The sequence below is a fragment of the Choloepus didactylus genome, chromosome 2 (assembly GCF_015220235.1).
Source record: "Choloepus didactylus isolate mChoDid1 chromosome 2, mChoDid1.pri, whole genome shotgun sequence".
NCBI lineage: Eukaryota > Metazoa > Chordata > Mammalia > Pilosa > Megalonychidae > Choloepus > Choloepus didactylus.
The window spans coordinates 113,777,462-113,790,998 of NC_051308.1; the positions used below are offsets into that span (position 1 = coordinate 113,777,462).

At 43.6% G+C, this 13,537-nt stretch overlaps 1 protein-coding gene across 1 annotated transcript; it reads left to right on the forward strand.

Moving 5' to 3' along the window:
* The first annotated feature begins 13,031 nt into the window (after window positions 1-13,031).
* LOC119517643 (late cornified envelope protein 3C-like) lies at window positions 13,032-13,292 on the forward strand. Its single transcript, XM_037814516.1, has one exon. It carries the CDS (start codon window positions 13,032-13,034, stop codon window positions 13,290-13,292), a length of 261 nt encoding a protein of 86 aa, XP_037670444.1.
* The last annotated feature ends 245 nt before the right edge of the window (window positions 13,293-13,537 follow it).

Genomic DNA, 13,537 nt, shown 5'->3' on the forward strand with positions numbered 1-13,537 from the left:
AGAAAGAAGCCTCCACACTGAAGTTTCTGGGATGTTTCAAAACTTCAGAACTTACTCTCCAATTGTCGTCCCCCAAAGATCCGAGATTTCACACCTAAGAAACAAAAATGGCTATTTTTAGTCCTATCACCTAGCCTACCATGAGAAAATGTCCATTCCATCTTTATTAAGAGCCTTGTTCCAGTCCAGGATCTACTGAAGTGACCCTTAACAAGATGAGTATAGTGGTCACTCAAGTGTAGTTTTGGGGTAACCCTGAACACACCTACTCAGTAGGAGACAGGGGCACAGGCTGGATGCAGGGAAAGGCTGGTGAGGGGTGATGCCTACATCACCTTCTCCCCATTCTACACCCAGTGCCACCCTTCTTTCTATAGATCACTGCAATTATGCTCCCACAGGCAACTCGAAATAAGTCACTATGTTCTAAAGGGAGCTGCCAGGTGGGATGGATGAAAATTGAACTTCTTATAATGAGCATACTTCTAATTTTCATTGAAAATTATAACTTATTTTAAATATTGATAAAGTTTGGTTATAGTCCTGACTGTGATTTATCTTAAAAACATATAGCAAGATATATTTATTTTAATATTAGAGATTGATCCAATGAGGAACTCATCTCTAAAATTGAAATGAAATTCACTGAGAAAATAGTATTCGGTTAATGTTGATTCACCATACACAAAATATAGACACTAACAGGTCTGCTCCATTAGATGAGACATATAAGCACTATCACCAATCTCATGAGTTGTAACAGGTTCAACAAAATCACATCCATCAAAACCATCAATTGCATTCATATTTGCAGACATTTCTTAACTAGTTCAATCAGAGTCACCACTCCTGTCTCTGTGTTTTATGGTCTCCAAATGAAGATCACACATTTCCTGGGATCTTGAGAGAGAAACATGCCTTATGTGATATATGAATTGTGATTCTTGCCACTCCAGCTGTTGTAGTTCCCTTCTCTATATTTGCCTTCAGTAAAGCACTGGTTTGGTCCCATCATTCTCCTGAACAAGGACCCCTTGTTGCCTCATGGGTGCCAATGAGTTTCTCTCAGAGACCCCATATCCCCTGGCTTCACCTTTCCATCCATTTTCCACACACACCTCATTCTGAATACACAGTTTCCTCAGCTCAGCCACCACCCCCAAGAGGATGAGCTGATTATAGCTGGATGCACAATCTTCCTAAGGGAATATGAGGGAAAATAGAGGACTGACACCCAAAGGACTAAGGACCTTGGAGTTAGTCACTTATTACAGCATTCATCACATAGGATCAGACTATTTACTTGTCTGTCCAGTTAGGTAATTCCTCCAGGTCAGGTTATGTGTCATATTTAACTCTACATTCCCACTGCAAAGTTTGGGACATGGACACAGACTCTGTTAAGTATATATGCACACTTGAGTGGAAGGTATTCGGGCAATTACTAGGGCTTCCTGGTTCCCTGTTGTCAAACATATCATCATATTCACAGGAAGATGCTGGAGGCTGGAAGCTGGAAGCGTTGGGTTCTTTCACCCTCCACCTGGGTTGTTAAGGCAGCAGCATAGTCGTGCTGAGTATCACAAACCCAGGAGCTCCTGTCCTGGGCTCCTCAATCCATATGGAGCCTACTCAGAATCAACTTTCTCTGGCCTCCACAAAATCAGGTTAATGCCCAGCTGAGAACAGAACCTGAGCATGGCGGGTTGGGAAGACAAGCCCAGCCCTCCATCAGAGGAGAGAGAAGCAAAGGTCAGGAATAGAGGCAGCAGGAATGTGTGGGAGCAATGCACATCTTTATGGGATGTTTCAAGAGTTCTGTAACCTGCAAAGGCCTTTGGTTCTCAGCACACCCTCAACTTCTTCCTAAGCGTGTTGAGAGATGCAGTCATCCCACCAGACATGGGTGGGCGAATTTCTTCCCAGTGGAAGCTTTATTCAAACAAGTTTATTATCCTTTATAATGACAGGGAAACAAGAAGTCTTGGGAGCCTAATTAGAAAAAGAGTAAGTGTTCTTTTCTAGCGGAATACCAAAGAGAAAGAGAATCGTTCCAGGCTAAATAAACTCCAAATCTGTTTTCATTTCTTTCCTACATTTCTTAGTTCAGAAGTAGGGCAAGAGATGGATGAAACTGATCAAAGACACATTTGGCCAACTGACATGTTCATTTTACTCTCTCTAGGGTCATTGACTCCTGTTGAGATGCCCCGCCAGCAAAATCAGAGCAGGGCCAGCCATCCAAGTGCCCCCAAAATGCCCTTTCCCAGCGCCCAACTCCATGCCACTCTCCAGTGTCTTCCTGCTGTGGCCCAGCTCTGGGGTCCGCTGCCTGAGCCACCACAGGCCTCGTCTCTCCCACCGGCACCAGCACCAGAGCCCCTCTGCTCTGTGAGCCCTCCAGGGGCTCCAGCTGCTGCCTCAACTCTTGGATCTGCTGCTGACCTGGACACTAAGTTTGCCATGAGCAGTTTTAGAGCAACCAAAGACCCAAAGTGCCAAGGATCATCTACAGTCCAGGGTGTCTACTCCCACCCTTCTCTCTATGGACTGCACCTCTGAGTTCTGCCTGAAGAGGAAAATGCTCGTCAGATGTCTTCCCGCTTGCTCTCCAGGAGCCCAATGTCTCCCACACCTGTATTCTTTATCAGTGCCTAGCAGCATTTAAGCCTAATTCTGTGAGAAATAAAGCTCCTCCATTTCACTTATATGTTTATGGTGCCCTTCTAAGGCTGCTCCATTGCTCTCCCCTCTTCTCATCTCCTAGACCCAGAGCTCCCCTACTCGTGGCTCCCAACCCCCTACTCTCTCCCAGGGACACCATGAGGAATTTATATGTTGGGGTTGGAAAGAGGCTGGGGTAGGATTAGAGGCTTCAGGGAGGAACATTCACTTTATTTCTGTAGGAATGACCTGGATGTTGAAGAGGGTGGGAAGGGATCATTTAAAGCTAAATAGGTGATGGATGCAAGTGGAGAAATGGGGCTGGGGACAGCAAATGAGGAGGTCATGAGGGTGTGCACTGTGAGAAACTTGGGGAGAGGAAAATAATGAAAATGAGGCCATTGCAGGGGTTGTAAGTTGCACATATTCACAAGATCAAAGATTCTTTTACTGCTTACAGTGTGCCAGTGGCTTGACATATAGTAAAGAATTTAATCTTCGCTGCAGTCCTGAGTCACATACTGCCCTTAACCCCACCGAACAGGGGAATCAATGTAGAACAGTTGCCCAGAGTCTCATAGCAGCTGTGACTCAAACCCAGATAGTTCGACTGCAGAGTCCATGTTCCTAACAACCAACATATCATGAGTTCTTTTAAATCATTTGAGATGTGAGAAAATACTTGGTTTCCTTTGTAGTTATTTTGGTGTACCATACTTTGCTTTCTGAACTCTACACCATTAAAATAGCAAACTACTTCGGTCACAGCTTCACTTTTAGAGAATTGGGACCTAGATTTGGGACCTAGAGTATGGCACTCAGTTGCCTCCCTATTAAAATCATTATTCTTGATGTGCACCACGGGTAACATCTCACTGGGACTACCAGTTTGGGGGATAATAGTGTAAGAAGAAAGAGTTAGTCAATTTCAAGCCAGGATGTTTCTTAGGAAAATACTAGAAAGCCAATGAGATATCATAAAAACTGAGCTAAAGTAAAGAAAGAAATAATAAAACAAGATAGTTTAGGGCTGGATATATCAGAGAAATTAATGTATCTAGTGTCAGTGTATTAAATTTAAAAAGGTTTTTAAAAGCCCATAGGAAGTGAGAAACTGGAGAAACTAGTTTCCTCATCCATGTTCACAGATTCATTTTCTTAAGACTTTGGGATCCAAAAGATCCCAAAAATGAGTTCCAAGAGGAAGCTGATGCCAGGACTGCTCTGATGAATTTGGATCTACTGATCAGCTCAGCTAACTAAGTTCAGATTTCATTAAAATGTTGCCTTAGCTGTAGGACTTACATTATAGCAGACTTTGGGGCAAGAGAGGTATCAATAGTTTTAGAGGGATAGATTCTCCAGTCCTCATCTGGAACTCCCAGGCTAAGCCCAAAACACATTAATTCAATAATTCATTCCTTCAAAAAGTATTTCTTGAGCACAGATCTAGGCACTTGAATCAGTGTGAAACAAGACAGACAAAAGCTCTGTTCCTAGGGATATTACATCCCAGTGGGCCCATTGGTGATGTCTTTGATTCCTTTAAATGCAGAAAGAAGATTTAGACAAGATGGCTCTACATCCAGTTGGCTTCCCCTCTTCAGGGGTTGACTAGAACTGGGAAAGGCTAAACCCAGTGAAGACACCCATCATGGACAATGGGAAAATCTTGAGAATTGGATATTGTTGTTTTGATGATGACAAAAAAGGACACGTATATAATGCCACACCAAAGATAGAGCCAAACAAGGCAAGGAAATAAATCGCTGGGACCAAAGATTTGTTTCCCATCAAAATATTTGTTTGGAAGTTGAACTGTCCTCGCCCTTCTCCCAGTCTTCCCTACTCGGTCCCCAAGTCTTAGTGAAAACTACATTCACACAAACGTCTTGAAAATGCTTCAGTTTTCCACTATATATATGAGCATCTGTAAAAGGATGGACACTCTCCAGGCCTTCCTGTAAAAGAATAATCAGATGCATTTAATGTAAAATAAGGTTTTATTAAAATCTATTTTTTCCATTATATTTGACACGTGATTTTTTTCCATTCTTAAGGATTTTTTAATGTGTCATGATTCAGGAAAAAAATACATGATCTATATTTATGATAAATGCAAAGGGGAAATGCTACACCAGGTTATGTAACTGTACTTTCTGCCACCACATTGCATCAGGTGTTTTCGATTATCACCATGATCAACCTCATTATCATCACACCCATCAATTATCATTACTCATTGAGCTAGTCTCTCTCAGCCATCCTAGGCAACTTGAATCACTCTCTTCTCTGAGCTATTCCTCCTGGCTCTCTTAGAATCTATAGTACAGTCACTAAAACCCTGACATAATGGTCCTTAGATGAATGTTAATTTACAGATCATCACACCACAGCCTTGGTAGATTTCTTGCATACACCACTGTCTTTACCTGTAACATCTCCAGCTTATCATGTCTCTATATAAATAGCTTTTTTCTTTTCTCAGACATCTCGAACTTAACATAGCTATTAATGGGGGAAGCAGGGAGGGCTTCAACCTGGGAGTATCTGTGTCCCAATCACATGTTCTTAATGAGAATATCCTTTTGCCCTGAGGCCTTAGATGCCTCCAGTGCTCCCTTCAGCCCATTTTTCCTTCTGCACCAGCATTCTCTCTTCACCTTGGTGGCCTCCTGGCTGCCTCTTGGGTCCCACGAGCTCTTCTCAGTGACCCTCCCTGGGTTTGCTACCCTTGGAGAGATTACAGGCTCCATGCCTCTGCTCTCCTCATCACCCACCCCAAGTGATAACAGATGACAAAATCTAGACATTAGTTCAGAATCACTGCAGAACAACAGAGGACCATCACCCAACAACTCAGACCTAAGGCAATCCCACATGCATATATTATAGCACTCCTCAGCTGGCTTATTTTACTACTTGTCTTTCAGCCCCACTTCACTGTTGACCACTTAAGGATGGGGATAATATCTTCATCATTTTTGAAGACCCTTTACCCAATACAGTGCCTGATGTGTTGTATCATCTCAATGTTAGCTGTTTGAAAGAATGGATAATTTTAAGGAATGAATGAAAAAAAATCAAGAAGGCAACCCTACAGGAATGCTGAGGCACAGATATTTGAATAATCTTGGATTTTCTTGGAACCCTTCTCTCCCTAAACTCTTGACGGCAGCCATGGAGATGCAGAGGGCCTGGGGTTGGTACTAGAATAATTTTTTTAAAAAATCCATGGCACTGCAACAACACAGACAGTGAACCCTAAGTTAAACCATAGACTATAGTTAATATTAAGTACAATTATAAAAATGTGCTTTCATCAATTGTAACAAATGCAACACACCAACACAAGGTGTTAATAATAGGGTGGCTTATGGGAATCTTGTATTTTATACATGATTGCTTTGTAAACCCACAAGTTCTCTAAGAAAAAGAAGCTGCCTCTAAGCAAAACTGACCACCTCAACGGCTGCCCAATATCACCACCCGTATCCTGCCATAACCCAAAATAGGAAGAGAGTGCTGAGATTTGCTCATCCATCACTGGAATCAGGATTCTTCAGCCAAATTATTTTCTATTTCCCTGCTCCTCTCTGCACAGGAATTTTCTTAAGCCACAAACTCTGAAGTAATACAGTCATTCTTTTTAAGTTGATGCAATCATATGCAAGTATTTGCCTTTTCACTTCCTCTGGGGCCAGTAAACTTTTTGCATAAATTTGCATCATGGAAACAAAAAGCCCCTCTCTAGTGCCCTCAAAGTGCCTACAGATATCCTGCTCAGTGCTCACCTGCAGTCTCTTCCTGCTGAACTGTTACTATGGGTGCTGCTATATCCTCAACTCTGGAGGGTGCTTCCACCAGGGCCATCACAGGCTTTACAGATCCCACTGAGCACAGCATCAGAGCTTCATTTACTGTGATTGTGGCAGTATCTGGTCCAGAGGCTTCTGTTGAGCTGGGCCCGTAAATCATAGAGGAGCCAGGCTGGATGGCCCAATGAACCAAAGAGACAAGCCTCTTCCCAGCAGGGTGCTTTTCCTCCTCCAACGTCTCTTCCTCCTCCTTGGTTAAGTTCCATGGGAGATTGATGAAGTGGGCTGCGTTGGGGGCTTCCCAGGTAGAAATCACTGTTTAATCCAGAAATGAGGTATTCACCATAATCCTAACTTTCTTTCCTGCTTTTCAACCATGTGCATCATGTTTTTCAACCCATGATTGGGTTGTCAGCTCTCAGTGTGCCCTGATCTTGGTAACCCCATCTTAGGTCCAATTTTCAGAAAGTTTCTAACTCAGCAGAATCCCCAGGAGTCAGCTCACTACCATATACTTTTGCTGTGTCCACTGCAGATTTTCACTGTCAAATGTCATTGAGTCCTTTTGATGCCCCCATCTACTTTCCCTCTCACAAACCCACAGCCATCCCAGCCCATAATGAATGAACCTGAATCCCTTCCAAGCCCACTGGAGAGGAGACCTCCCTCTAGGATGAAGTGTATTCTATGAACTAAAGTGATGCCTCTGATCCTGGTATCCCCTTGTGTGCCCACTTCTCTCCCCTCATTCAATTTAGACAATAAATTGTTCAGAAAACTTGGGACAATAATTGGAGGAGTAGATTGCAGGTATTGAAGCCAAAGCAATTGGCTAGGGTCAGCTTGATCAGAGCCATGCACCGCCTCCCAGAGAGTTTCCCTCGTTCCCTGTGAACCACAGGTGAGGAACACATGGATACTCCCACCTTCCAGCACACGGTCCCTTTATCCTACCTCTCGATTGTCTAAGACATCCCTATCCCTAGAAGGTCCCTCTCTGACTTCCAAAAACCCATCATTTCGTCCATCTCCTGTAACTTCCCAGATTCAACTTCCCAGTCTGTTTGCACTACCCAGTGTAACCTTGAGAAATTAAGAAAATTCCCCTCAACTTCTCTTGTCCTGCCTCTCGTATGTCCTCTGTGACCTGAAATTTTGGCATTTATTGATTTAATTGAAAAAGCAGAGGATCCATAGATATGCTCCTTCGTCATAAAGATCTTTTAAAAGCCTTCCAATTCCTGGATTAAAGAGTCTCAACTGAACATGGCACAAAAAGGAAGCAGTTCTTGTTTTTGTGCTTGTTTTCCAGGAAATTCCTCTCTATGCTGTATTAAAACTCCCTTGAAAATATCTCAGAGAAATTCCATTGTTTCTTCAGTCAGATCGGCGGGTAATGAGGTCCAAACCAGCAAATTTAATTCTGCATAAAACTTGAAGCGCAAATCCTCCCTTGCCCCCAGCACTGTCCAGTCCTCTTCCAAGGGACAGGAATTGGAGAGGGCCTTGGTTGGCTCTTTCACTCACCCACCTCCTCCCCTCCCCATCTCAGTCCCACCTTCATTCCCAAGCTGGGAATGGAAAGGGGCAATTGTTTTGTATTTGTCTGTACTACTGGCATGCCCTGTTGGTTGCTTTCTCCATCTGTGTGATAGGCTCTACATGAGGATTGTCTCATAGGGTTCTTGTGTGAATTCTTCTCAGGTATCTGCAAGGGGTCTCCAGCACAATTCCTAGACATTGGAGATGTTCTTCAGACCCTTCCTAAGTTCTCACCCTCATTGGTACAAGCCACAGCCCCTTTGTGCTGAGATCTGCCTGCCCAGTAGACAACTATCCTAAGCACAGCAGCAGCAAGATAATACAAACTTGGCTTCCTTCCCAAGCGTCCTCTGCTGCACTGTCTCAACACCCTGTTCTCTCTCTTCAATTTGTTTTATTCTTGCAACCATAGGTTTGGAGGGCAGATCAGCAAGTCTGTTGCTGAAGCAGACATTCAACTGTGGGTAGAAATATTGTCTTGCTTTTTTGCAGAGACCTCTAACATCTGCAAGTGGTTGGTCATCTTTAATTGTCTTCTATTGGAGGAGAGCAGCCAGTTCCCTTTCCCATGCACAAGACAGGGGGGTAGAATCCACAGCATTCTCCTCCAGGATAGTAACTCACCTCTTTGATAAATTCTCATCAAAATACAGCCTTCCTAATATATAGTTGGAACAGAGAGAGTTTTGTCTTTCTCAGCAAATCCTGCAGGGATATTCAGCAGCTTCTAGGGTCCTTTAAAAAGGTGGTGGGGGCAATAGTGCTTTTTTTTTTTTGGCTTTTGGACTTTAGCCAACATCCCATTATAAGAAGAAAAGTCTAGACCAACCTCCTCTTATACCCTGGTTTCATCCCGAGTTTTCTCAGGGAACATGAGGAGGAAATTGAGATCTACGTGAGAACCTTAAGAACACATACCTTCACAATGGTACCAAAGGTATGTGGCACCTTCTGGCTACCTCTCCTCATTTTCCTTAAGAAAGACCCAGCTGCCTGCCATGGAATATGGAGTATTATGAGGATGGGCACAAAGAGAACCGAGAAGGAACCATGACTTGTAAGTGAAGGGATAAGGGATTTATGTTTGTTGAGTCGTCCTTTATTACAGATATGGAATGTGCAAAATGCATTCCAAGGAGCTAAACCTGAGAACCTGCACTACCTTTCCCAATAATAACAATTGGAATTGTTAGGTCATGAAACACAGTCTTGGTATTTCCTCAGTGTCTCAGGAGAGCAGGAAGCCAAGGCTCCCTGGGATGGACTCCTGGAGTGGTGACTCTGGAGGAAGTGACCAGGCCAAGGTCTCAGGACTCTTCTCTATCATCATGGGGTGGCTGTTCTGTGGGGGTGGGCTGCAGAGCACCTGGTCTCATGAGGGAAAGGAGGGGGTGAGGTGGGCGTGACTTATCAAGATGGAGGTGAGATTCATGAGCTCCATCTCCAGGACTTGTATGGAGCCTTCTAAGACAGGTAGTCTGAGATGGGGCTAGAGGTAGCCTGACACTTTTACCTGTGCTTTGTGAAATCCAGGGTAAATGCCCACTGACAGAAATAGACAAGGATGTTTTGAACCATTGAAACTTATCCAAAGTGTGTGATTTGTGTCACTTTTTCAATTATGGTCCCACCACCACCAATGACTCAAGGTTGCACCCCAGTGGGGAAATAATAGGCTCCTTGCTTGCTGTTGTCATGAGGACAAGTTTGGCTTCTAAAAAGTACAAGATATGGAGAAATAAATATTCATGCTCACAATAAAGTCAACTCCAATACTTTTTTTTTTTTTTCACATTTCCCATGGCACTTGGAATTCCATTTGGGAGCCATTTATCACTGGTGGGATTAATTCTTCTATGCTTGTTCTCTCTGCGAGACTGTAAGCTCCCTGAAGAAAGATATTGTGCTCCAAATTTTGGCTGCTCTTTTCCCAGTGCTGATCACAGTGCCTGGCCCATAATTGTTGCTAAGAAAAGAAAGAGTGGACCTGGCTATCTGGCAATGAGCTGGTCTGGCTTTAGTAGGTAGGCCACATTTCTCTGCTGCTGAATATAAACAATTTCATGGAATTCCAACATCAGATAAGCCAACTCTGTGATCATAGGGAGTGACACAAAAACAAGACTCCTGAACACCAATAAAACAACAGCATTATCCCAAAATCCCCTTCTCTCAACTACTATGAGTGACTGCTACTTCTTTATCCATTACAACTTTAGACTTGCTCTATTGCTCCTTCTTCCTAGTTAAAAATTAAGATTGTCAATCATAGAAATGCCCCTGCTTTCTGACAACACCCAATACAGAGCAACTTCACTTTCTTGAGCTCTTCACAAAATTACCTAACAAAAGCCTAAATCCTATAACAAGCACCATTTCATATTTGTGCATAGCATACTATCTTCCTTATAGCAACAAACCAATAAGCACAACTTTGTTCTATTATAGGTGTGTTCCTGTTGGTCTTTGTCTGGATATTAAGAATGCTCAGTAGAAGTTTATTAAATGAAGGAATAGGGGAATGTATGACTTGAGGAAGAAGGAATTTCAGAAGGGGGGAGGGTGCTGGCGATGGCAGTTAGTAAGGGGAAAGAGCTCAAGGTAAATATTGGATCTGTGAGAGGAAAGACAGAAGGTAATGATTTCAGCCAGAGTCACAGACCAACAATGAGGGTGAACTCTTTAGGGGAACCAGTACTCCCCAGCAACATGTTTTCATTAGACTGGTCCCCATCCCATCTGGCCTTCTCTTCGGCTCTACCTCTGGTAATACTAGGGGAAATCGAGATGGGATTTTTTAACACTTCATATCCCTCTTCAGCTTCACCAGTAAGTCTGATATGACAAAGCACCCATTTCACTCTTCATTAACAAAAATCCTTCTAATGCACTATCAACTAGTGAGGCTGTCCATAATGTTAGGGAAATGGCCACTCAAGCCTAGCTCTGGGGCTAAGCCTAAAAAAAAATCCCTTCAGCAGGAGGCCTCATTCTGGAGACAGATAATATCAGTGAGGGGGGTCAACCTTTTGAGCTGCAACATTTTCCCCTTCCCTCCATCCCAAGCCACTACTCCTGTGACCCAAAACAACTCATTCTCCAACAGGCTTCCAAAATAGGTCATGGGTTTCCTATATTTTAAAGTGGGTACATTGTAAAGTGAATACTTTTATAATGAATTTAGTGCCTAAAAGCAGGTACTAATCCCATATGCTATAAAGGACAGAGAAAAATCACATAAATTTATCATAAAATATTTCATTTAAAATTATTAGTTAATATAAATACAAATTATTATTGTTCTGTTGTACTTCTGAAAGTAATTTTTGGAAATAAATAGCAAAAAACTGTTATTATAATAGTAGATTTATGAATAATAAAATCCAATGTGAAAACCAAATTCAGATTTTATGAAAATCATCATATACAAACCTTAGAAATTATCAGGTCTGTTTAAATAATATGCACAAGACATCACCACCATCATCAATCTCGACATTAGCAACATATTGAACAAAACCATCTCCATGACTCCCATCAATCATCTTAAATATTTCACACTCCTAGAACACTTCATTTTTTTACAATCACTACTACACATCCCACAAGAAGCTAAATATGGGCAAACTGGCTTTTTTATGTTAACTATAATTCTTGTGATAGTAACTGTTATAGGTTCTTTTGCTATTTTGTCTGCTAATCCATATAATCCACATTGACTTTATTTCCTCTCTCCCAGGAACCCCAAGCTGACTCCTGGGTGCTATAAAGTTCTATTCGGGGCCCCAACTGCCCAGAAAGGGTCTAGATCCCATCCTCCATCCATTTCCTCACATGTTTCATTCTCAGAGTCTAGTCTGGTCTCATATCATCAACATCCCTAAGAGTCAGGAGCTGATTACATTTGAACATGACATTCCCCTTGGAGACATGCATTGCATTAGAGATCCAAAAAGACAGATATTTGGAGATGTTTGTATCAACAACAAATCACATGATCTGAGACATATATGTGCACTTTTCTGATGTATGTCCAGTTAGACTTGGAATGCTAAAGATCATGAAATGTGTCAAGTGCATCTCTACATTCTAACTGCCCAGAAAAAAAATGTAAGGAGCAGAGCTGAAGTCTTAGCATCTGAGCTGAACTACTGAAAGGAGGAAGAATGGCAGTAGATCTCCAGCCTACCTGCTGGGAGGGCTATAGAGCAGTCATCAAGAGTTCCCGGTTCCCTCTTTTCAGCCATCTTAGCAGGAAAATGTTCGAGGCCTGTGCTGTGAGGGTTCACCTCTGTCATCCACCCCCTGGGTTGTGAAAGCAGCACCATACTTTGGCAGTGCATCACCAACCCAGAGCAGGATAAAAGAGCTCTTGCCCTGAGCTCCTCATCCACAGCCTCCTCTGGAACAGCTTTTTCCTGCCTCCTCTGCATCTGGTGAGTGTCTGGAAGGGGACAGAAGCTTGGCTGGGAGAGTTGGGAAGAAAAAAACACACATCCTTGGAAACAGGGAAGCAGGGATGCCTGATGTGGAGGCAATAGGAAGAGGACCTTGGAGGGCTGCTGGGGACAGGAGAGGGGGACAGTGAGCAAGGAACCTCTGTGGGATGTCTCATGGGTTCTGTGGCATGCCTGAGCCCTGGCTCCCAGTGTTCTGCTCACTTTCTGTCCTAAGAGAAGTCCACATATCCAGAGATGTACTGCAGGAGCCATCACCCAAATGGGTATATTTGACTCCATGTTTCTATGAAGACAAGAAGCCTTTGGGCCCAGTTAGAAGAAATCAGCATTCTTTTCTGGTAGGAGGGTAAAGTGAAGGGAAATGTCTTGCTAGTTCAAATTAACTTGAACTCAGTTTCCGTCTTCCTCCTGAAGCTCACATCTCAGGAAGCCACTGGTCTTCAGAGCAAGAGTTTTATAAAACTATTCATAGAGGAGACATTGGACTGCAGGTTCTGAACTCACAAGTTGCTTTTGTTTTGTCCAGGGTTGCTCAACTCCTGCCGAGATGTCCTGCCAGCAGAACCAGCAGCAGTGCCAGCCCCCTCCCAAGTGCCCCTCACCCAAGTGCCCCCCAAAGAGCCCAGCACAGTGTTTGCCTCCCGTCTCTTCCGGCTGTGGCCACAGCTCCGAGGGCGGCTGCTGCCTGAGCCACCACAGGCGCCGCAGATCCCACCGGTGCCGGCGCCAGAGCTCTGAAGCCTGTGACAGTGGCAGTGGACAGTCTGGGGGCTCTGGCTGTGGCCACAGCTCTGGGCGCTGCTGCTGAGCTGGGAAGTGCAGCTGAGACAAGCCATTTTAGAGAAAACAAAGATCCAAAGTTCAAAGAATCAGGCCCAGCCTGAAGTGTTCTCTCCCAGTACCCCAATCTCTTTTCCCTTGGCTGGCCTTCCAGATGTTCCTGGAAAGGGTTCTGAGCTGTCCCCAGCGGATGCTTCCTGTTTTCTCTCCAGGAGCCCACAGAAGGCCCACCCTGGAACCACCAGGGCTTGCACTATCTTCCCAGTCAATTGT